The 22,762-nt window shown below is 40.3% G+C and overlaps 1 protein-coding gene across 3 annotated transcripts in view; it reads left to right on the top strand.

Annotated features, from left to right (window-relative positions):
• Nucleotides 1-22,762, top strand: part of SV2C (synaptic vesicle glycoprotein 2C) — a 134,141-nt gene that overhangs the window by 76,106 nt on the left and 35,273 nt on the right. For 2 of the 3 annotated variants that reach the window (XM_054811100.1, XM_054811101.1), the window contains 2 exons: nucleotides 22,061-22,194; nucleotides 22,351-22,440. In XM_054811100.1, the coding sequence (XP_054667075.1) occupies nucleotides 22,061-22,194; nucleotides 22,351-22,440 (224 nt within the window). The remainder of the gene's footprint in view (nucleotides 1-22,060; nucleotides 22,195-22,350; nucleotides 22,441-22,762) is intronic. The other variant, XM_054811102.1, reaches the window with a different exon arrangement.

The following is a 22,762-nucleotide window of genomic DNA, read 5'->3' as shown; positions in this document are numbered from 1 at the left end:
AGTGTATACAAGCCTTTTCTGGTCTCATAAACTACAGAAAAACCTTTTGAAATTTGAAATATTCCCTAGAGTGTTTTGCTTAGTGACAAACAAATATTGATTTGTAAATCTTATTGCTGAACAAGAAGGAGAATACATAGCCAAAAATAAATTAAAGTGCAAGGAAGAGAACAGGATGCTGCATAAGCTGCATTTGAAATCTGAAGCCTTCCCCCCACTCTAACCCCACAATTCTGGAATTTACCAGGGGAGGGAGGAGACAACCATGTCAAACAGCTTTAGTGAACAAATCTCCATGGTATGATCAGAGGCAGAGACATTACTTCCATATTTATCCATCAAATTCCAATTAAATTAGGCTAGATTATTCACTAAAAAACTACAAAATTAATAACAGAGAATCAAGAAAATAGGAAACATACTGCTTTCTAATACACCCAATGCAAAAAGCAGATTTAAGTCTTTAGGCTAAACATTTTATTCAGACCACTGTAATCACATTGTGTAACAGATCTTCATCTAAAATACTAATTTTTCATCAGTGGAGTCTTTCTACCACTCAGTTGAGGACCGGCTACTTGCATTCATAAGAGAGGTATTTAGCACCATTCAGGGAACACAAATTTGGAGGTGAAAGAGGTGGAATGAGAAATCTAAGGAAAAATAATTTAATTTCAGAATTGAAGATTTCTTACCTAGCTGTAATGTGTCTTTCTAGGTATAAGTAGGAAAGTATTATCTTGTTCACTATTTAAACGGATTTTTCCATTTCATCTGCAAACAACTGGTATTTTGTCCTGTGGCTGAAAGAGAACAAGTTGCAAATGATATTTCTACCCCAGTCATTAAAAAGCCATTTTTTTTCTGAATATTAATTTTTTTTAAGATAATAACTTTTTCACAGTAACACAGAACTTACTTAAAAATGCAAACATCGAAGTGTCCAAACAATACACTCTCACTTAACTTGCAAAACATCGTATTTAAAAGACTAATGGTAAGTTCTATTTTTAAAACATTTAATTATGTCTCCTACTGGAAATTTTCTATTTTTTTCCTGGTTTGTAAATTATATTTGCTCTTACTTTTCTCTGAAGACCTTCGCCTTTTACTTTTCTCCCGCCAGTATCCTTAAAGGAGGTTAAATGGCAGAAACTGGGATTTAGTTTAGACAGAAAAGAAGTTAAGTTTTAAATACAGATGTAACAAAGTACTAACACAAACTGCCAAATGCAGTTACAGAATCTCCATCACTGGAGGTTTTTAAGGGCACATCAAACCACAGCCTGTCCTGTTTAGGTCCATGCTAAATTCACTGGAGATCTGTTCTTTGTTCTAAAATCTGCTTTCCATAAGCAGGTAAGACTTTTCATAGGCACAGGAGTCCATAAATGGCTTCGATTTCTAACTTGAGTGTAATTGTGATTAGAGTGGACCAATCTGTTTTTCTTTTGAGTAAGTGGCTTGCACGGTGGCCTGAAAAACATTTCTCAGTTTATAGCTGAATATTGTTAAGGTGAAGCAGATCAGTTTGCCTGAAGAAATCAATTTTACTGGCAATCAAAAAGATTTTTTATCACCTTTTTGGTAGGTGGCTTTAGAGTAATTTCTGTAGTATTTCCTATTGTCATGTTTTCTCTGTTCTTGTGTCATCCACTTGGAGATAAAAAAGGTAAACAGATCTTCAAAACTGCAATAATATCCCCTTTTGTATGAAATCATTGTGAACTATATTGTAGTAAAATAGGCGAGAAGGTAAGCAGCCCTGCATGCAGCAGCTGTGCAGACGAAGACATGGAGAGCTACTGCCTCACTGTGCAACTCACAGCACGTACAGCACCAATCAGTGCTAATGGAGGAGTTAATCTCGCAGCCTGTGACAAACTAAACTGAGATGGACTAGAACTGTTCAGTGGCAATGAAATCAGAACCACTTTAAACTCCCTTATTCTATCTTTTTTTTTTGTTGGTCTAAAGGGTTTCTCAGAGGCACATGGCAGCAGCATTATTGGGATACAAAATCTTATGCCGATGCTATGTATTATCAGTGGGGTTATAGGGCACAGGAGTACTTGATTAGCAATAAAAGCAGAAGGATCTTAGGGGACATCCATCTTCCAGCACTTCTGATGAACAGAACTGGATCCTTCTGAATGGTGGCAGCTGCAAGTGTGGATGTACAGAGATTTCAGTCCAGCCTGCTGGTCTCTTCCCATTATGAGGAGATGAGTTTATTGCATTAGCAAAGCGAAGTCAAAAGATTGCACTCTTCTGTGACGATGATTATTCCAAGATTAATGCCAGGAAACAATTGTTCCCCAGTACATAAATGTTACATAGTATACATTTTAGACAATATAAGGAAAAAGTGGAGCTTTTTCTGTTTGTTTGCTTTTATTTATAAGGTTAACAAATGGCTTTCTTACTAAGATGAAGGACTAGAAGCCAAATTTTTTGCTAGCAGCTTGTATAGGCTACATTTTTTTCAACAGTAACCGATGAACTTGGGTATCTCAAAGTCTAGGTCAGGATTATACCTGATAAGTATAGAAAATTCTTGACTACTTTGAAAAATTAAGGTCTTAACCTCTATATCACTTCTCTGTAAAAAACCCCATTATTAATTACTTTGTTGAGATTGCACAGATTAATATCTGTAAAGCATCTTTAGACACAATTTGCTCAAATTTATAAGCTTCAAAGTGTCAAAGTTGATAGTGATGCTGTAAATAAATGGCTGTTACTTTTACAGATATCATCGCATTTTAAATACTTCTTGTAGTGCTTCTAAATTCTGAAATGTGTGTTAGAGGCGGGTCTGAGCATCAGAGAAAGAGCTTGATTTCACTCATGGCTATTCCATCAGCTACTCCAAGCACTTCCTCGGCAACGAGGTGCCCAGCAGCTTATAAATGTATTATAAATCATGATTTCATCTTAGGGAAAGGATCACCAAGTTCCTTCTTCCATCTTTCCTTTGCTGTAGTCCCCAGACGGGAATTTGACTATCTCTGATGCAGTGCACCCATCCAATCAAAAGACTGGGATGCGCTTACATGATTTGTAATAAAAAGAGCCACACTTGACTGATTTCACATTGCTGCATCACCGCAGTGACTGTGCCCAAAACAACCAGGGAAAGAAACCATATTCAGTAGTCATATCTACAGAGATGATTTACTGCCGTTCCTTGTACATCAGCATATGATTAATGTGAGCTGGAAATAGGAAAAACAGATATGTGATGGCTGTTTGGTTTCCTTGTTTGAAGCTGGAACGTGCTGAAATAGGATCCCATCAATGATTTAGACATTCAAGAAGTGCATCAGTGATGTGTTCTTTAATCTTGCAGAAGGCAAATAAGAGAAAAGCATGATTAGGTGCGAAGGGAAAAGGAATAAACTGCTTACTGACAATAAGACAAAAAGTAACGAGCTGAAATTTCTGTCAAGGGGAGGTAGCATAGATAACGAAAAAGACTTTCTAATGTTGTGCTAGTTAAGCATCTGAATAAAGCTGCTATGGAAGTAGTAAAATCTTAGTCACTGTCTTTAAGAACATATTTTGAGAATATTTTAGGGGCCATTATAGATTCTGATTCGGAACAAGTGGATGCACTGGTCCCACCCACTCCTGTTCTCGGGCAACTATTAAACAGATGCTGTTGCTCCAGAGGGTGCTGGGTTAGGCTAGAAAAGAGTAAATGAAGAAAACAAAGACAAAAGGAGGAGAGAACTTCAGAAATTAGAAGAAAAAAAAAAACCCAAACCAAAACCAAAACAAAACCAAAACCCCAAAACAACAAAACAAAGAGAAAAGGAGCAGCTTTGGACATTCCCAGCACATGTAGGAAAATGCCTGTCTATCAATGCGAGCTGGTAGCTCCATAAGGAAGACAGAATGTTTCTCTGCTGAATAACCCTTCACTGGTAGGAAGAGAAATGAAAATTTGATCCTTCTCTAATCTTGAAAATGCCGGACTCTCAATTTAAAAACCTAATATTTTTCTTATTTTTCTCAAACCTTTCCCTAATAGTCTGCCTTTTCATGGTGGTTCAGAACAAATCCAAGCTGTGGCAGCAGCTGTTTTAGAAAAAGCTGAGCCCAAGGCTCCATTTTCTATTACACAGTAGCTTCTGTTCTTTGCAGAAGATCTCTGAATTTTATTAGTCGTCCAGAACAAAGAGAGATGCCAAAGAAGATGGCCTGGGGAAGAACTGCATGTGTCTTTTCTCAATTGTAAAAAGCCCATGAATGCACTAATAAATCTGTAGAATTTTAAATCAATATATTTCTTTTTTTTTTTTTTTAAACTTGGAGGATACATTTGATCCAAATTTTAAAACCAAGAGCAGATCTTCAATTTTGCCTTCTCCATACTATTGCATTTCTGATACATCTTCTGTCTTCAGAATCCATGGATAACTTAACCAGTGCAAAATACTGTTGGAGATTTAAAAGGAGAAGTTGGAGTTTTGTTAAGGTTGAATCTGCATTTGCTATGAGACTGTGTCACGCTGAACAAATGAAATAGATCATACATAAAGGCATCTACTACATAATGCAACATCTGTTGATCTGTTTTGCATTCCACTAAGAGGCAAAATGATGCCCAATGTGCTTTGCTTCCCCCCATACTTAGTGCACTTCCATTAACCTGGTATTCTGCAAGCTGAAGCTATATCTATACTTTTTACATCCAAGTTAATTAAAGTGGGTACAAAGCAGTTTTAATGTTAACTTATCACCTCCTACTCATGAATTGTTCTTCATTTGAAATAATCCTATGAAATTAGATTATACTGAATGTATATACTTAAAAAAAAAGATTTTTATTTTTAGGAACAACAAGAATGACAGAACACAGCAGAATTTTGAGCAGCTGCTTATACAAATCCAGCTAGGAAAGCAAAACAAATAACTTTGTTTATCAGTTTGCTATTTTCTGTGCCCTAATGCAGGGTTTGATATGGTCATTTAAATGTTTATATTTGCAAGTATTAGAAGCTTAAGTAGCTTTTAGCACATCTACTTAATGAGCACTAAAGATGCTCATTAGTGAGCTTCAAATATAGCCTTCTCCTGGGCTCTTTAGTTTGGCTGTGAAAGAGAAAATTTGTTTGTTGAGAGATTCAGTAAAGAAACTAGCAAATTGTTTTGTGAGCAGAGAAGTTATGAGGCCCAGTTTCCTCGGGGTTTCTGTCAATGTCCCTGTGACCTTAGCTAACCCCTTTCTCTCCTCTCTTCCCCTATATCACTTACAAGGCACCATGGCAGTACTTTAAATTTCTCCTTGCTTTTTCCAGATCCCTTTCTGCTGTAGTCCTATGGTTGCCCTTTCCTGTCTCCAGCACTGTGCAGTAAGAAACAGTTAGCTGCCCTTACCCTCACCATGCTCCCTGCTGCCTTACAGCCCCGCTCTGGTCTAGCTGCTGTCAGGGAGGAGGCAACACGTTTTGGCCTCTGACCAGTGCCAGAGCCGATGCATGGTGCGGCCACGGCACGGCCCCAGCCACTGCGCTGGCCGCAGCATCCCTGAGGGACCACTGACTGGTTCTCCTGCCTTTTCCTCTGTCCTCTGATGGAGTCTCTCCCCTCTACCCCCTGGACAGCGCGTTTCAGAGCGCTCTGAGCAATGCGGTTATCTTTGAGACTATTTCTTCCTGTCAGATTTGACTGAAGTAGGTCAATGGCTTTAAACGATACTGGTGGAGGAACTGACAGACAGATGCCATAAACATCACTGTCTGATGCCATAAGCATAATTTTCCACAGAAACCATAGTAATAGTCAATCATTCTTATGGCAATGAAACAATGGCAACTCCTCAGACTTAGTTTTAATGAAAACTCAGTTTCACACAATGAATTGGCCTTCAGTATAAATTAAGAAAAATCACATCCAAGTTAATGAAGCTGCCTGAGAAGTCTGGCCAGTGACCATCACAAATGTCTGCAGTGTCAGGTGTAACCCTTGCTTTTCAGTTCCAGAAACAAATAAGATGCTAATCTGGTGAGACTTCTTCTTTCTTTAAACTTTCAATGTTAAAAGACAAAAAACTTTTGGTTTTGTAATTGGTCTACAGGAGATGAAAAATTCAGGTGATTTGTACAGATGGACAAAAGAAGACGTCCCTGGTCTTACTCTATGATTATTCACATGCACAAATATATTGATTTTCTCTGGAACACAGTATAACAGTACAAATTTGTTAACCATACTTCCATATTGTTTGTCTGGCTTATAAAACTGTCTGCTCTGAAGAAGTTAGTGATTGTCCTTTTAGCAACTATTTCTTTTCACTTCAATAATATATTCTGTCTATGCATTGGATAAACAACTGGAATACCATTTTTCAATTTGCAGTGCAGTTGCCTTTAAAATAAAATTAATAATCAATTGCAGAATGGCATTGCATTTCTTTTTCAGGAAGTTTATAATTTTCCTCGAAGAAAAATATTAAATGTTACTTTTGAAAATCATGCCTACTTCAGTGAAAGTAATTCCATCAAGGTATATTCAATTATCCATCTGCATCTATTTGAATACAGCATCTGACTGTATTCTTTCTGCTCATGTTTATAGTGGAGGGACCTGTACAACTACATTGGGAAAAACCTGATCTGTCTCCTCTATAATGTTTGAGTGCTTAATATTCCCAAGATGGCTGTATTTTTACGCTTTCCAAAGATGCCAGCAGAAAACAGTATAACATGAGCAAAGAGAAACAGCAAGATTTGGCAGTGAGGGCTCTGGGCTGAGGTTTCAGTTCCTGGTCTCCTCAGCTTTGATGCTGGCCGAGGTGAGGAGATGCTGCTTTCTACCACTCTCGCTTCCTTTCTTGCTGTTTGAGTCTGTATTATCTTGTTTCCTATTTGTTTTGTGGCATTGAAAGTTTTGTCCCGTCCCACCCCTGTCGTCCTCCCTCCCCCTCCACCCCAGTTTTTTCCTGAAGGTAGCATTGCCATATAATAAAAAAGTGAGGAATCAAGGTAAGGCTTTTAGATTGTTTCATTTTCCCACAGAAACCTCATGTATTTCAATATAAGCATCTGATTCCTCCATGATATCTGGATACTCTAGACTGTAAGGAAGTCATGAAGCTTTATAAAAGGAAAAATACAATATAATGCTCTGTTTATTTAATAAATTGTATTTTCCTTGTTGCCTTTGATAATTATATTTCAAACACTGCGACTGCCTCTCCGTGGGCAAATCCTGCTTCCCCCTCTGCCACCCTTTGCATAGCTATGATGATAGATTATAACTGAGGATCGTTAGTACTTGATTTGTGAGTGCAAATAATACTTGTGTTGGAAGTATTTGATCAAAGTTTGAATTCAAGACTTCTGACTCGTGGTTTACAGTATGCACAGAAAAGCTCCACATATTCAACTGACCAGGTTTGTTTAATTGACTGCTGTTAGAATAGAAGGTAATTCTTAGAATGCACTTCTGGTCTAATTATTAGATCACGTAAAGTGCCTGTTTGGTCTATCTGTCTCTCTTAGTGATAGGTTATTGCTCCTTTTTGTTTAAAATAAATAAATAAAAAATATAATAAGAGGTAAATTAAATAGCAAAAAAGGAAATGAGACTTAAATCAACACAGCACTGAAATGCTCATTAAAAAGAGATTTTTCTTGTAACAACTTTTAAAATAAAATATAATAAAGTTAAATTTTGAAAGAGTTTCTTGAATTGCATGGATGTTTTGTAGTTACGCTGCAGCAGCATGTGAAAGGTAAAACACAGATCATTGGTAAAACATGCATCCTCTCTGTATTCTTCAAAAAATATTCTAGCATTTCAATGATTGTTTTGTTTGTAACTTAGGCTAGATAAGAAGGCCCCATTTTCATAAACTGCAGTGTTTTATCGTGCCTTTTTCTGATTGTCTTTTTTGATTAATTGCTTCTCTTTTCTTCTTCACTCTGAGCCCATCATTTAAATATCCTTAGTCCAGATGCACATAAATCACTGGAAGTCCCAGACCAGGACAGGAACACTTACATTTTCAATTAGCTTCCACATTTAACAGCTGCTGTTTGTAGTGTCTACAGCAACTTGTCACACCAAATATAACACAATTTGTGAGCTCAGAGCTATGGGCAGGCTGAGGAGGGCACCACACAAAAATATGTAGATATCATTGTATCTGTGTTTTGCATATTGGTAGGACAACAATATAATCAGATTTTGTTGCAGACAAGTGTTTTCTTTCAGACTTGGTTCATAATGAGTATTGCAAAGAGCATTTGGCAATTTTACATTGTCTGCTTATAAAAGTGGATTTTGTCTGCTGTTGATGATTTATTCTTATTGTACTCTTTAGCACTGTCCAAACAGATGTTTCAAACTTCATACACAAACCATTTTTCAATTCTTAATTAGGTGGAGTAAAATAAAGTAGTGGAAACCACTAAGAACGCATAGGAGACTAGAGGTAGAAATCTTAACAAAAAATCAAAAGTAAGGTCATACAAACGTTTGAAGCACATTTTAGTGACATTAGATTGCACAGTTACAATGTCAACACTGACCATGATATTTTTAAGCTCTGACAGCAGCATCTTTTAACATGTGCTCTCCCCCACTTTTTTTTACATTAGTTGCATCTGCTTGATCTGTCATCTCTGGAAAGCACAACATGGCCCTTTCTTCTTAGACTGATGAGCCTGTAAGTTATGGCCAGCAGATTTTACCTCTTTGTTTTACAGATTGTGAAGTGCCTTCACTGAACAGCTGCACAGAGCCAGACCCAAGTGAGGACTTTGCAAAACTGCATGAGTACATAAATCTCTGGGGCCGCTGACTCAGTCAGCCAAACAGTCAGATCAATTATGTGCCACAGTGCTTGTAATGAGATTTTCAATGGTATCAGCTAAATATTAACCCTTGGTGGCCTATTCTGTGTTGGGGTTTTTAATATGTGAGTAATTAGAACATTGTCTTTCCAGTTCTTCAGTCTCCGTTCAACTTTGGACTATAATGTAAATTCAGTGTAATTAGTGAATAGATCTTACTCATATTGGAAAAATACATTTTAATTTTTATGCTCACTTTTTATCTGGTTGTTAAACTAAGAAAATTCCTAGACCATTCTTTGATTCAATTTTCTTTCCAGATCCTACCAGCTACTGCTGTGGTTTTCAGTAGCAGGGATTTCATAAAATGCTTCTAGGCTATATGCCTATAAAAATAATTAAGACAAATAAATCTTTCATCCATAGGCCTTACTTAGCCATGTAGGACTCTACACACCAATTTGAAAAAGTTTAGTGGTCATTAAATTCAGGAAGGTCGCAAACCACTGACCTGTTGCATCCCAGCACTACTTCTGATTTTTTCTGACTCCATAGTCTTACTAAGGGCATTGGGAAGATTTTAAGTATATGTATAAAAGAATCTTATATTCAAGCATTTACAGTAAGCATTCGTTTCCACAGGACCAAGGAGGATGCCATAAGAGTCCTAATATCTCTACTTACAAGTAGATGTAGATCTATATCAGATCGTTAACTGAAAGCATAAAATATTCCAAATCCAGTACAGATGCAGAAATGTGACAAAAGCAGCCATTTATAGGGAATCATGGAATCATAGAATGGTTTGGGTTGGAAGGGACCTCAAACATCACCCAGTTCCAACCCCCCTGCCATGGGCAGGGACACCCTCCACTAGACCACGTTGCCCAAAGCCCCATCCTACCTGGCCTTGAACACTTCCAGGGAGGGGGCAGCCACAGCTTCTCTGGGCAACCTGGTCCAGTGCCTCGCCACCCTCACAGTAAAGAATTTCTTTCTAACATCTAATCTAAATCGACCCTCCTTCAGCTTAAACCCATTACCCCTTGTCCTGTCACTACACTCCCTCACCAGCTTTCCTGTAGGCCCCTTTTAGGTACTCGTAAGCCGCAATTAGATCTCCCTGGAGCCTTCTTTTCTCCAGGCTGAACAATCCCAACTCTCTCAGCCTGTCCTCAGAAGAGAGGTGCTCCAGCCCTCTGATCAGCTTTGTGGCCCTCCTCTGGACTCTCTCCAACAGCTCCATGTCTCTCCTGTACTGGGGACCCCAGAGCTGGACGCAGTACTCCAGGTGGGGTCTCACAAGAGCGGAGTAGAGGGGCAGGATCACCTCCCTCGACCTGCTGGTCACGCCTCTTTTGATGCAGCCCAGGACACGGTTGGCTTTCTGGGCTGCAAGCGCACGCTGCCAGCTCATGTTGAGCTTCCCATCAATCAATACCCCCAAGTCCTTCTCAGGGCTACTTTCAATCCATTGTCCGCCCAGCCTGTAGTTGTACTTGGGATTGCGATGACCCATGCACAGGACCTTGCACTTGGCCTTGCTGAACTTCATGTGGTTCACACGGTCCCACCTCACAAGCCTGTCAAGGTCCCTCTGGATGGCATCCCTTCCCTCCAGTGTGTCAACCACACCACACAGCTTGGTGTCGTCGGCAAACTTGCTGAGGGTGCACTCGATCCCACTGTCCATGTTGCTGACAAAGTTGTTGAACTGTGCCGGTCCCAGCACTGACCCCTGAGGAACGCCACTCGTCACTGTTCTCCACTTGGACATTGAGCCGTTGACCACAACTCTCTGAGTGCAACCATCCAGCCAATTCCTTATTCACTGAGTGGTCCATCTGTCGAATCCATGTCTCTCCAATTTAGAGACAAGGATGTCGTGCGGGACAGTGTCAAATGCCTTGCACAAGTCCAGGTAGATGATGTCAGTTGCCCTTCTCTTATCCACAGACGCTGTAACCCCATCATAGAAGGCCACCAAGTTTGTCAGGCACGATTTACCCCTAGTGAAGCCGTGTTGGCTGTCACCAATCACCTCCTTATTTTCCATGTGCCGGAGCATAGTCTCCAGGAGGATCTGCTCCATAATCTTGCCAGGCATGGAGGTGAGACTGACCGGCCTGTAGTTCCCTGGGTCTTCCTTTTTATCCTTCTTAAAAATGGGGGGTTTGTTTCCCCTTTTCCAGCCGGACTGCCAGAACTTTTCAGATACGATGGAGAGTGGCTTAGCCACTTCATCCGCCAGTTCCCTCAGGACCCACAGATGCATCTCATCAAGTCCCATGGACTTGTGCACCTTCAGGTTCCTTAGATATTCTTGAACCTGATCTTTTTCTACAGTGGGCGGTTCTTCATTCTGCCAGTCCCTGCCTTTGTCTTCTGCGACCTGGGCAGTATGGCTCAAGCACTTGCCAGTGAAGACTGAGGCAAAGAAGTCATTGAGTACCTCAGCCTTCTCCATATCCTGGGTAACCAGGTCACCCGTTTCATTCCGGAGGGGACCCACATTTGCCCTCATCCTCCTTTTATCACTAACATTCCTGTAGAAGCTTTTGTTGTTGTCCTTGACATCCCTGGCCAGACTAATTTCTATCAGGGCTTTGGCTTTCCTAACCTGCTCCCTGGCTGCTCGGACAGTTTCTCTGTATTCCTCCCAGGCTACCCGCCCTTGCTTCCACCCTCTGTAGGCTTCCTTTTTTTGTTTGACTTTGCCCAGGAGCTCCTTGTTCATCCATGGGGGCCTCTTGGTGTTTTTGCTTGACTTCCCCTTTGTTGGGATGCATCTCTCCTGAGCTTGGAGGAGGTGACCCTTGAATATTAGCCAGCTGTCTTGGGCCCCTCTTCCTTCCAGGACTTTGTCCCATGGTATTCTACCAAGCAGATCCCTGAAGAGGCCAAAGTCTGCTCTCCTGAAGTCCAGGGTAGTGAGCTTGCTGCGCGCCCTCCTCGCTGCCCTGAGGATCCTGAATTCCACCAGTTTGTGGTCACTGCAGCCAAGGCTGCCCTTGAGCTTCACATCCCCTACCAGGCCCTCCTTGTTGGTGGGAATAAGGTTCAGCATGGCACCTCTCCTCGTGGGCTCCTCTATCACTTGGAGGAGGAAGTTGTCATCAACACATTCCACGAACTTCCTGGATTGCTTGTGCTCAGCTGCATTGTCCCTCCAGCAGATGTTGGGGTGGCTGAAGTCCCCCATGAGGACCAGGGCTTGTGAGAGTGAGGCTGCTCCTATCTGCCTATAGAGGCCTTCATCTGATCGGTCTCCCTGGTCAGGTGGCCTGTAGCAGATGCCTGCTATGATGTCCCCTGCCCCAGCGCTCCCTTTAATCCTGACCCATAGGCTCTCAGTGGGCTCCTCATCCATCCCCAGGTGGAGCTCCATGCACTCCAGCTGATCATTGACATAGAGGGCGACGCCCCCTCCTCGTCTGCCCTCCCTGTCCTTCCTGAAGAGCCTGTACCCTTCCATCCCAACACTCCAGTCATAGGAGCTATCCCACCACGTCTCTGTAATGCCAATAAGGTCATAGCCTTGCAGGCACACACACGTCTCCAGCTCCTCTTGTTTATTCCCCACGCTCCGTGCGTTCGCGTAGAGGTGTTTCAGTTGTGCCCCCGATGAGGCTGACTTATTGGCTGGGGTGGCTGGGATTCTTTTGATGTATCTTCCCAGTGTTACCTCGTTGGTTCCTGTTGCATCCGGAGCCCCAGGCTCGTCTCCTCTAGGCTTTGAGCGTGCTGTAGTGCATCCAGCACATCTCTGAGCAGTAGGCTGAGGGCCCTCACCAGCACCCCATCCCTCCAACCTGGGCACATCATCCCACAACATGTCGCTGGCAAGTCTGATGTTATCCCCCTCCCCCTTTGAGCCTAATTTAAAGCTCTGTCGATGAGCCCCACTAGTTCCTGGGCAAAGATCCTCTTCCCCCTTTGAGAGAGATGAATCCCATCACGGTTCATCAGGCCTGGTGCCGTGTAGGCCGTCCCATTGTCAAAGAACCCAAAGTTGTGGCATTGACATCAGCCACGGAGCCATGCATTTATGGACTGTGTCTGCTTGTTCCTCCCAACATTGCTGCCCTTAACTGGAAGGAGGGAGGAGAATATTACCTGTGCCCCCAAATCCTTCAGTGACTGTCCCAAGAGCCTGAAGTCCCTTTTGATCGCTTTTGTGGTACGTGTCTCTGCTTCATCCTCACCCACATGGAGGAGCAGCAGTGGGTAATAGTCAGAGGGGTGTACCCGGCTGGGGAGTTTCCTAGTGATGTCCTTGACACGGGCCCCGGGGAGGCAGCAGACTTCTCTGAGAGGAGAGTCTGCCCTGCATATCAGGCCCTCTCTGCCCTTCAGATGGGAGTCCCCTACAACTATAACCCTCCTTTTCTTCTTCGTGGGGGTGGTCATGACACGAGGCATGGGCCTTTTGGGTCTAGGTGCTACCTCTGGTGTAGCTTGACTGTCATCCATATCCTCGCTCGAGTGGCCTTCCACAACCAGAGCCTCGTACCTGTTGCACAGGGGTACGTGGGAAGGCGAGGTGGGTGAGGAGGAGAAGGTTTGCCTGCCACTCCCCTCTTTGAGGCTGCTGCCTTCTGCCTGGCAAGGGGAGGATACAGGGTCCCCTTCACTTTGGCTCTGGTCTGTTAGCTGTCCCTGTTTCTGTCTCAGGGAAGGCAGAGCTTGGCTCCACCAGTCTATCTCTCTCTCAGCCTCTCTGATGCTCCTTAACCTCTCCACTTCTTCACGTAATTCCGCAACCAGGCTGAGCAGATCATTCATCTGGTCACACCTCACGCAGCCAATCTCACTACTGCCTTCCCCAAATTAAACATTTGAGCTTTTGATTACAAGTCACAGCTCTTTTCAAGTTTTGCATCTGAACCCTGGACAAAATTTGGCGTGTGTCCATCTACATTAATTTCTAGTAGTCTTGGGCAGTTTCCTCTGTGTAAGGGTCATCAGTGCACATAAGGGAAGTGCATATAAGGGAAGTGTAGAACATTGTAGCCTGGAAAATGTATATTTACTTACTTGATAATTTAAATCATAACCTGGTGTTTCTTATTTTAAATTTCAGAAATACACAATTAACATATTTTAAAAGAGTTTTTGCACTGATTTTTATTTTATAAAGTATGAGGTGGAGAGGAAGAATGCTATTTTGAGGATGCAAAAGTAGAATGTTTTAGAAATAGTGATTTAAGATTTAAGCAGAAAATTACAGGTTTCTCCCGGAAAATTTTCAAAATCTATGCTCATTATCCAGGGACTGTAATGAGTGAGGATATACCTACTTCCCAAGGAGTATAATGATATTTGCATTCAGAGTGAAGCCATGTAGAAGTTACTCAGGTTTGATTCCTGGTAATAGGTGTCTGAAGTATGGCAAAATGACTCAGGATAGAGATGAAACTCTTAACGGTTACCAAAGTCAATATATTGCAATTCTGTGTTGAAGTGTTTTGAGATTTGGTAGGTTTCCAGCCCTAGAGGGTATCTGTATTGCATTTGTATTCAGAATTGCTAAGGTGCAAAATTGTATCCTGCCTGGTGGTGGCCAGGTGGAGACATTTACGTCAGCATGACATCTTAGCAAAATGCATTTCTATTATTTCTCCGTGGTTTGAGCATGGAAAATTCTAAGTGGCCAAAGTTAAACAAAAATAACTAGAGCACTGCTGAGTTGTCTCCAGTCCTCAAAAGCTGGAAGGGCGCTGTTTACAAGGGCATGGAGTGATAGGACAAGGGGTAATGGCTTTAAGCTAAAGGAAGGTAGATTTAGATTAGATGTTAGGGAAGTATTCTTCACTATGAGGGTGGTGAGGCACTGGACCAGGTTGCCCAGAGAAGCTGTGGATGCCCCATCCCTGGAAGTGTTCAAGGCCAGGTTGGATGGGGCTTTGGGCAACGTGGTCTAGTGGAGGGTGTCCCTGCCTGCAGCAGGGGGGTTAGAACTAGGTGATCTTTGAGGTCCCTTCCAACCCAAACCATTCGATGATTCTATGATTTTCAGCAGTTACATCCTCTGTTCCTTTCCTGTAAGTGGAATGCTTTTCTCTTAGCCCTTATTTTCATGCAGTATCATATCAATGGGTGCAATGAATAGTTTAAATCAGCATATCAATCTAGGAAAGGCTCACAAAGCTGTGTGTGATGATCCCACATCAGCTGACCACCTCCCCAGGGCCAAGCAGGTATTGGAGAACAACCCTAATTCTCTTATGAATGAGGTGCAGGCTATATCAAAAAACCATGTAGAGAGTTTGTACAAATCTGATGTTTATCATTTCCCTCACCTCTTATGGGGTGATGGCTCTGCATTTCATGTCAATGTCCGTCTTTATGGATTTGGACAATACAGTCTTCTCCCAAACTCTGTATATTTTGGCTCTGATTTTTCTCTTATTTTCATGCCTCCTCAGTGTTACTGAGATCTTCCAGCACTGAGTTAAGACTTAACCTGTGTAAGTATTACTGTTCCTGTTTTATAGACAGGAGTGCAGCATATAAATATACAGAAAAGCACAAAAAACCACTGCAGGTTGCCAATAACTTGCCATGTAGTTGGATGATGTTATGGAGAGTGGTGGCTTGGAGTGAATAAACAAACATGTACAACTCTGTGTAAGATAAATAACTTAAGAGGGAGAGGAATCTTCATTTCCTGTCAGCTGGTTTGCTGTCAGGTGACTCTTAACAGCTGCCATTCAAACCAGAATGTTTCCTGCAAAGTGCACTTACCCAAGATCTTTTTTCTTTTCTTCTTTTTAACATGGTTTTTTGTATATACAGGTAATCATTAGAATTTATTTGTTGCGGCACTGCTTTACATGAGTAAAAAGGTAATTTGTCCTGCTCCATGAAGCGTACAGGAATCCTCCTGCTATCATAACCTTTCTCAGTCACACAGCAAGCACAGAAGAGGCAAAACCAATTCTGAAAATGCCTCTCATGAAAGCTCTTCTGGCCTTTTGCCACTGTTTGTTGTAACTATTCCATCTTTGGAATAGTCCACTGAAGGGGAGAATATGAGACAATTATGCAGAAAATTTATAATGGTCAATTTAGTTTGCAAGTCCTTTATCTCTGGTTCTGTATAGCTTCTCTTCTGCCTTGTAAGACTTCATAAAAATGTGAATTGTTAGTGAGCGATTTTGCCTTTTCATGTCTCTGTTTTATTTAGTTTGCCCAGTATCTTTCCCAGTAAAGAAAATTGAAGTGCAAGAATAGCTTCCTTTGTTGAAGTCAAGATACAGACATGCCATTCCCGTTAGGCCCAGTAGTGACAACAGCCTACTTCAAGTCGCTACATGTATTCATGTTTGTTTAGCTGGGAAGGCAAGTGAGATCCTGATTTCCTAACCATAAACAGACCACTAATTAAACATCCTTTGCCACCTCTAGCATCTGCCAAGATTAAACAGAAGACATGATCAGGCTGTTGGGTACCTGCAGTTCTCTTATTAAGAATTGCTGCTTTAATTTTCTTATATGATTACATCTGTTCATCTCTTCTGCCATTTTAAAGATTAACTTCTTGCCTGTATTGGCTACTGAGTCACAGCGTCTTTATACAGCCATACTTTAGAGCCATATGAAAGTCAGGCTTCAGTCAGACCATTGCAATCCACGCATGCAATGACTTATAAGCTTCCCTAGTCTTTTTCCCCCCCCCAGCATTGCTAGGTATTCTGATTTTAAACTATTTTTTATGTTTTTTTAATCAGACCTATAGGCCTTCACTAAGAAACAAGCCTATAGGCTCTATATTCTGCATGGAGTACATGTAAGGTTAAGTGAAAGGCTGACATATCATTACTAAATGTCAAATTTTGGGCACGTATCATACCATACCATTGTCTGAAGTATGGGGATATACAAATTTCCTCCTCAATGAAAAGTAAAACTGGGCAGCACTACAGGTACAGGTATTAGAAACATTTAAGAAGTGGATTATTGATGTCACTGTTCAGAGGTACTACAGCTGGAGACCTCACCCAGACTACAGACTACAGTGCCATGCACTGGATAGAGGAGTGGTGTCTGATGGTATTAGAGAAAAAAATATTTCCTGTGTGAGGTCAGCCCTGCTTGCAGCTGTCCTAGGGCTTGCCTGAATGGCAGATAATGTTACCAGAGTGATTGGTGACCTGATAGTCTCAGATCTTCAGATGAAGATCAATGCCAGCACAGGGAAATGACAAGTGTCAGTTGTTGACAACCCACTCCTCTGCAGGAGAAGAAATGTGTCTTGTTCATTTTAAACACAGTTTCAAGTGTCAACAGACCAAGTCTGAGTTTAATGTATTTGTAAAATATATCTGTTTAACGCTACTACTTTCTTCTTTCATTGAACTGTTGATCCTCATGGCACCCAGGGATGAATAGCATCAGCTAGAGAGCCAGATAGATGCAGATGAGAGTTAAAGAGTCTTCTACAGGCACCTTTTTAAAGGTACCTCCATCATGGGCTGCCACACTTCAGCTTTTTTATTTCCAGATTCCTTCTGCAGAAATTACCAGCAGCTGCCCTGCTGAGCCAGTGGGTTTGTAGAGTATCTAACTATCTATATAGGCTAAAAATATCACTGCCTTTCCCATGTGATATTAATAGTCTAATCACAGGAAAGACAAGTGATCTACTTTGTGTTACTGGAATTTCACATTAATACAATTACAGAATAATTCTGAAAACATTTTTGCAGCATTTGTTAGAAACTACGTATTTCACTCATTCTTGTAAAAAGACTCAAGCTTCCTCATCTGTATAACTTCCCTGAACGACTTTTTTGTTTTGTTTTAGTGATGTTTTACCATTATTCTAATCTGTATCACTAAAATAAATGGCTCAAATCCTAAATGTTACTCACAGTTAAACTTTGTAATGCCAAGGCAGACTAAATACAAGTGCAATAATAATGTATTACAGTGCTGCCAGCTGCAAAATATTTACAGTCCTCCTTATAACTTCGATTAGCTTAGATGTGGGAAATACTCAACAAAACAACAACATTTAACAGTAGAAGTCTTTCTGCAGAAATTTTGTACTTATTATTTGTATTAAGTGTGGTAGCAGTGCCACCACGTGGCAATTTATAGCAATCACACATCTTAGTTACTGGAAATTTTTCAAATTTAAAACATTAAAAATTGAGGCTAGAAAGCTGAGTTCTGACCAAAGGTGGTGTGGAAAACAGAAATTTAAAAAGTTATAAAATAATAGAATAATCTATCAAGTCTATGAATTCCTATAAATTCCTTGCCTCTCTTTCTCCTTCACCCCTAAGTTTGGGGATATTCTTAAATCTACTGCCTCCTTTGATCTATCAAAAGGCAGAATTTTGTGCAGACTTGGCTTTTGACAGTTTCTGACACTGCCATAAATCTCGTTCTGCTGATTCCTACTGAATGACTAACAAAAATTGTTATCAAGAATAGTCAGTCTTTAGCTAACCATGCCATAAAATGGCATGCCTATATTCGGTTAGGATTTCTTTGCCCACGTTAGTCTCTTAGAAAGGTGTTTTCCAGTTTTACTCCTCTGGCATTTAGAAACCTTCCCTTTGCCAGCCAGTATTTATACAGAGCCTGTAGGCATCCATATTTTTCATTGCCCACACTGAACTTTAGTGTAACTCTTACAGATTTGTAGAGAGCTATCATGTTCCCTTTCAGCCCTCGTTTTGGAAAGTTAAGCAAGTCATCTCCATTTTTCTGCTCTCTAGTGACCTAGCCACTGTAAAAGATGATCCTTGTCTTTGAAGATACCCACTGTTTATCTGGTCATATACATTTATAAAATTCAGCATATGGACAGGTTTACCTCTATATTTATTTAGAAAGTCTGTGACAGAAATGGTCTTTTCTTTCCTTGGGACCAAGAACTTATTTATAATATCCTTTTAATTTAGTAATATTATGGAGCAGATGAAATGCTCTGTCAGGAGGGAATATTCCATTGACATTTAATTGGCGATTAGATATAAATTAGCATCTTGTACATTTTGGTTTTCCTCTGCTGCATGCTGGTGTTTTTCTGTAACCAGTAATTGCCATGTCTGTGATTCACTTGGCTTTTTCCAGCAGTCAGTGAAGTGGGAGGGTGGTATTCAGCACAAAGGTTGCTGCAGCAGCTTCAGATTCAGTCATTGTGGGTTTTATATTGCTCTACAGCACATCATTCCCAAGATGCATTTGGGCCAAGTATTTTGCAATTCATACAACATTGGGACTTGCCACTGTTTTCAAGATTAATGACTCCTGAATACGGCATAGCCAGTGAGCAAGGGTGGGGTTTAGCTCTAGGTTGCTGTGCAGTTCTCTGAATGCAACCATGTAGAGCTGTTCTGTCTTTGCTATTGTGTCATAAATCAGGGAAGGGAGAAGCAAATTGAGTTACAGCCAAGAACACACTTCCATTTAGTTTCAGGACTTACATACAATAGGAATGAAAGCCACTTTGTGAGCTAAATTCAGAGCTACTCTAATGGCTCCATCTTCCAGATTAGCTCATGACCAAGGAAATGAGATGTGTTAAATGCAAGAATAAATCTAAACTTGCTCTGCATTTAAAATAGATGTTTGTTTTGCTGATCTAGTGCTTGTGCTGGAATGGACAGGAGAGCAGCCTCAAGAAAGCTGTGTTGCAGCTGGCTTTTTTTTCTACCAATTGCTTCTTATAATCCTGACATTGACTACTATGATTAATTCAGCAGATATGTTAAATCACAAGATAAATTGCAGCAGCTAATAAAATACATAGAGAAAAAGATGGAATAAGAGCAATAAAAACCATAATGAACATTTCACTTTACGTGCCCCTCAGATATTTTGAGGAGTAAAAAAGATGTTTCCTAGGTTGTCAGGAATGACAGCAGGATGAATGGTGCACTCATTGCTTTTAATTAAGTGTAGTAGAGTTCACTTACATTAACAAATGACACCTTAACATAAATTATCACTACCATTTTCCAGGAATGGCTACAGAGCACAAGATGTTGCTGTTGTTTTATAACAGGTATAAAGCCAGGTTGATTTCATTTACCACAAAGTGCCCTTCGTGCAGCTCAGTCTCATAGAACAAAAACCAGAGTAGTGAAAGGCAGATTGTCTAAACACACCAGTGGCTCTGTGTATTTCTGGGACAGTTTCTAGTGACAACACAAGCCACTACCTTGACCGCGCTGTTCTGCAAGTTGAAAACCCCCATCCTGTGCTGCTTTCTGTATCAGGTGATCTTGTACTAGAGTTTAAAATATATAATGAAGAACATTATTCTAATGATTATAATAGAATGTGTACACAATACCCAAAATACAGGTATGGTTTCTAATTGTCTCATTAACTCACTGAAACTTTTCCTTCTTTATTTCCTTCACTTCCCAAATTAGATGTAAAGTATGCCCATATTCTTTAAGAATTGAAATTCCTTAAGATCAAAAGTTGACATTTTAAAAAAATCTGTAGAAAGTAAATTTTAGTACACTTTAACATAATTTTTGTTTGTATTTTTTAATCTTAATTTTTCATTCCAAGTTCTATTTTAGAATAAAATTTAACATTAAATTTTAAGCAGCCTTTTTTTGTTGGAGGGAACTTTGGAGGGGGGGAGGTATGTTCCTCTGGAGCCTTACTTAAAAAAAGGTAACATGGCGTTCCAAGATCATTGCCAACTCTGTCATTGATTTTACCTCTGTCTTCCTGGGGTAAAGATGGCAGGGCTAAAAAAGGCTGTAGAGCAAGCTGATATCATTTCAGAAACAAAGATGGTTTGTAGGAGACCAGAAAAAAAAGGTTCCCAAGTCTGCAGATCAGAATGCTTCACTGAACTGTTGATAAAGGGCAAAAATAAATCATGGGTTGCCTGCATTTTTCATGTGGTAACATGTAAGTACTTTAATATGAGAAGGATTTTTTTTTCCCCAAGAAGGTATTTATGACCCACAGCATGAGATCTTTAAATTCCAAAATACACTATACATTTAACAGATAAATACCTCCTTTGAAGAACTATTTAATAGGCCATTTGGTACAATGTTGTACCAGTTGTTTACCGACATCCAGACAGATTTAATTAACCATATCTTTTGTCTAGAAAAATCAGTTAGCAAAGGAATATATCAGATTAATCTGGCGTCAGCTCTTTTATTAGCCAGGATTCCATTTTCTTCCAGTAACCTCTTCTGTCCTTTATCATTATTTTTATCTTCCATTCATCTTTTAATAAGTTATCCTCAAATATTTTACTTGAAAATTTCTGCTGTATTGAAACCACACTAAAAGGCCAGGTAGTTACCCATATAATATTTTTCTCTTTCTTAAGAGAAATTATTGGGTTTCTTACAATTCTAGCATTTCAATAGTCCAGTCATAATATACCAAACAATCAGATATTTTATTAAAAAGCTGAACTACCAGCCCTGCAGTTTCACATATAGGTTTTCCAGTATTTCCTTTTGTGTTCTCCTTGGTATATTTTAACAATGGCTTCTACAGCATGTTATTAGACAGCACTCGGATCAATTTTTCAGATGAGGAGAGTTGTTTTCCTGTTGTTCTTTTTTCTTAATATCTTTCTATAATCATAAATTCTTTCTCTCCTTCAGTGTTAAGATTGCTCATCTCAGATAAAAGTTTAAACACTGAGTATTTTTTCCTCTACATAGTGTTATGGGGCAGGGGGAACAAGTGTCAGTTTACTGTTAACGGAATTTAAGGGGTGCTATAGTGCTCTGGAACAAGACGGAAACAGAAATCAGGCACTGTAAATGCTTCATGTGTTGCACTGTATTACATTAGGAGACTCTTATTAAGAGTATTGAAATTAATTCTTCATAGAAAAGGTTAATAATAATAAGGAAGGCTGTAAAATTCGTCTGGGTGTAGATAATTAATTCTCCCTAATTCCGGTATTCATAGATGTATTCTTATGTATGGTGATGGTGTCCCTGTTTGGTTCGTGTAACCATGTAGATTTTGCTGAGACTTGAAAGAGGCTTCTTCATCCCTGCGTAAGGAAGTCTCCCACCCTGCATAATATGTCCATTTTCCAGCATGACTAGTCACATGCAAGAGGCTGAAATTCATAGTGTAAGATTATTTGTGAAATGATTGATATTTGTGGAAATAGAAGAGATCAGTCAGGCTGCTTTTAAATAGAGGTATCATTATGCATCTCCAAGAAGCTGGAGACTCCCATGTACAATACTCCTTATTTCTCTACATTTTGCGAATTTCTGCTTTCATAGGATGGAGTTTCAGCATGGGCTCTGCCTACCAGTTCCACAGCTGGCGAGTATTTGTGATCGTCTGCGCCCTGCCCTGTGTCTCTTCCGTGGTAGCCCTCACCTTTATGCCAGAAAGCCCACGATTCTTGCTGGAGGTATAACTTTCCACATGGTTTTTAGATTCCAGTCAAAATTATTTCTGTGTTTACATCATGACCTCTATATAATGGGCATTAAGATTGTTCAATGTCTATAGTGAATATCTCAATCTGTATGTATGTTTTGTTTAAATGTTTTGGTCAAATGTTTAGGTTGGAAAACATGATGAAGCTTGGATGATACTCAAGCAAATTCATGACACAAACATGCGAGCTCGTGGTCAGCCTGAGAAAGTCTTCACAGTGAGTATTGTTTTTAAAGCTAATCACTTAGCACATCAGCGAGCTTGCTGACTGGCAAGGTCTGGAGGGCTTAAGCAATCAATATTAATACTCTGCATGACAAAGCCAATCATTTGCATTCTAAATACCTAAATATAAGAACCAAATTCCTACTGCAATTGTTATATATGCAGCAGATGTTAAGATATCAGCCTTTGGCCAGCATATTCTTGAGTGTATGAACCCACAGTGTGGTAATTTTCTCTGATGCACCAAGATACTTAATAGACTCCATTTGTGGTTTATTTATTAAGTTTACTTCACCCTTAGTAATAAGAGTAGG

This window comes from Grus americana, chromosome Z (assembly GCF_028858705.1).
Source record: "Grus americana isolate bGruAme1 chromosome Z, bGruAme1.mat, whole genome shotgun sequence".
NCBI lineage: Eukaryota > Metazoa > Chordata > Aves > Gruiformes > Gruidae > Grus > Grus americana.
The sequence above is the reverse complement of the archived record's forward strand: the minus strand, read 5'-3'. Positions and strand labels throughout refer to the sequence as shown.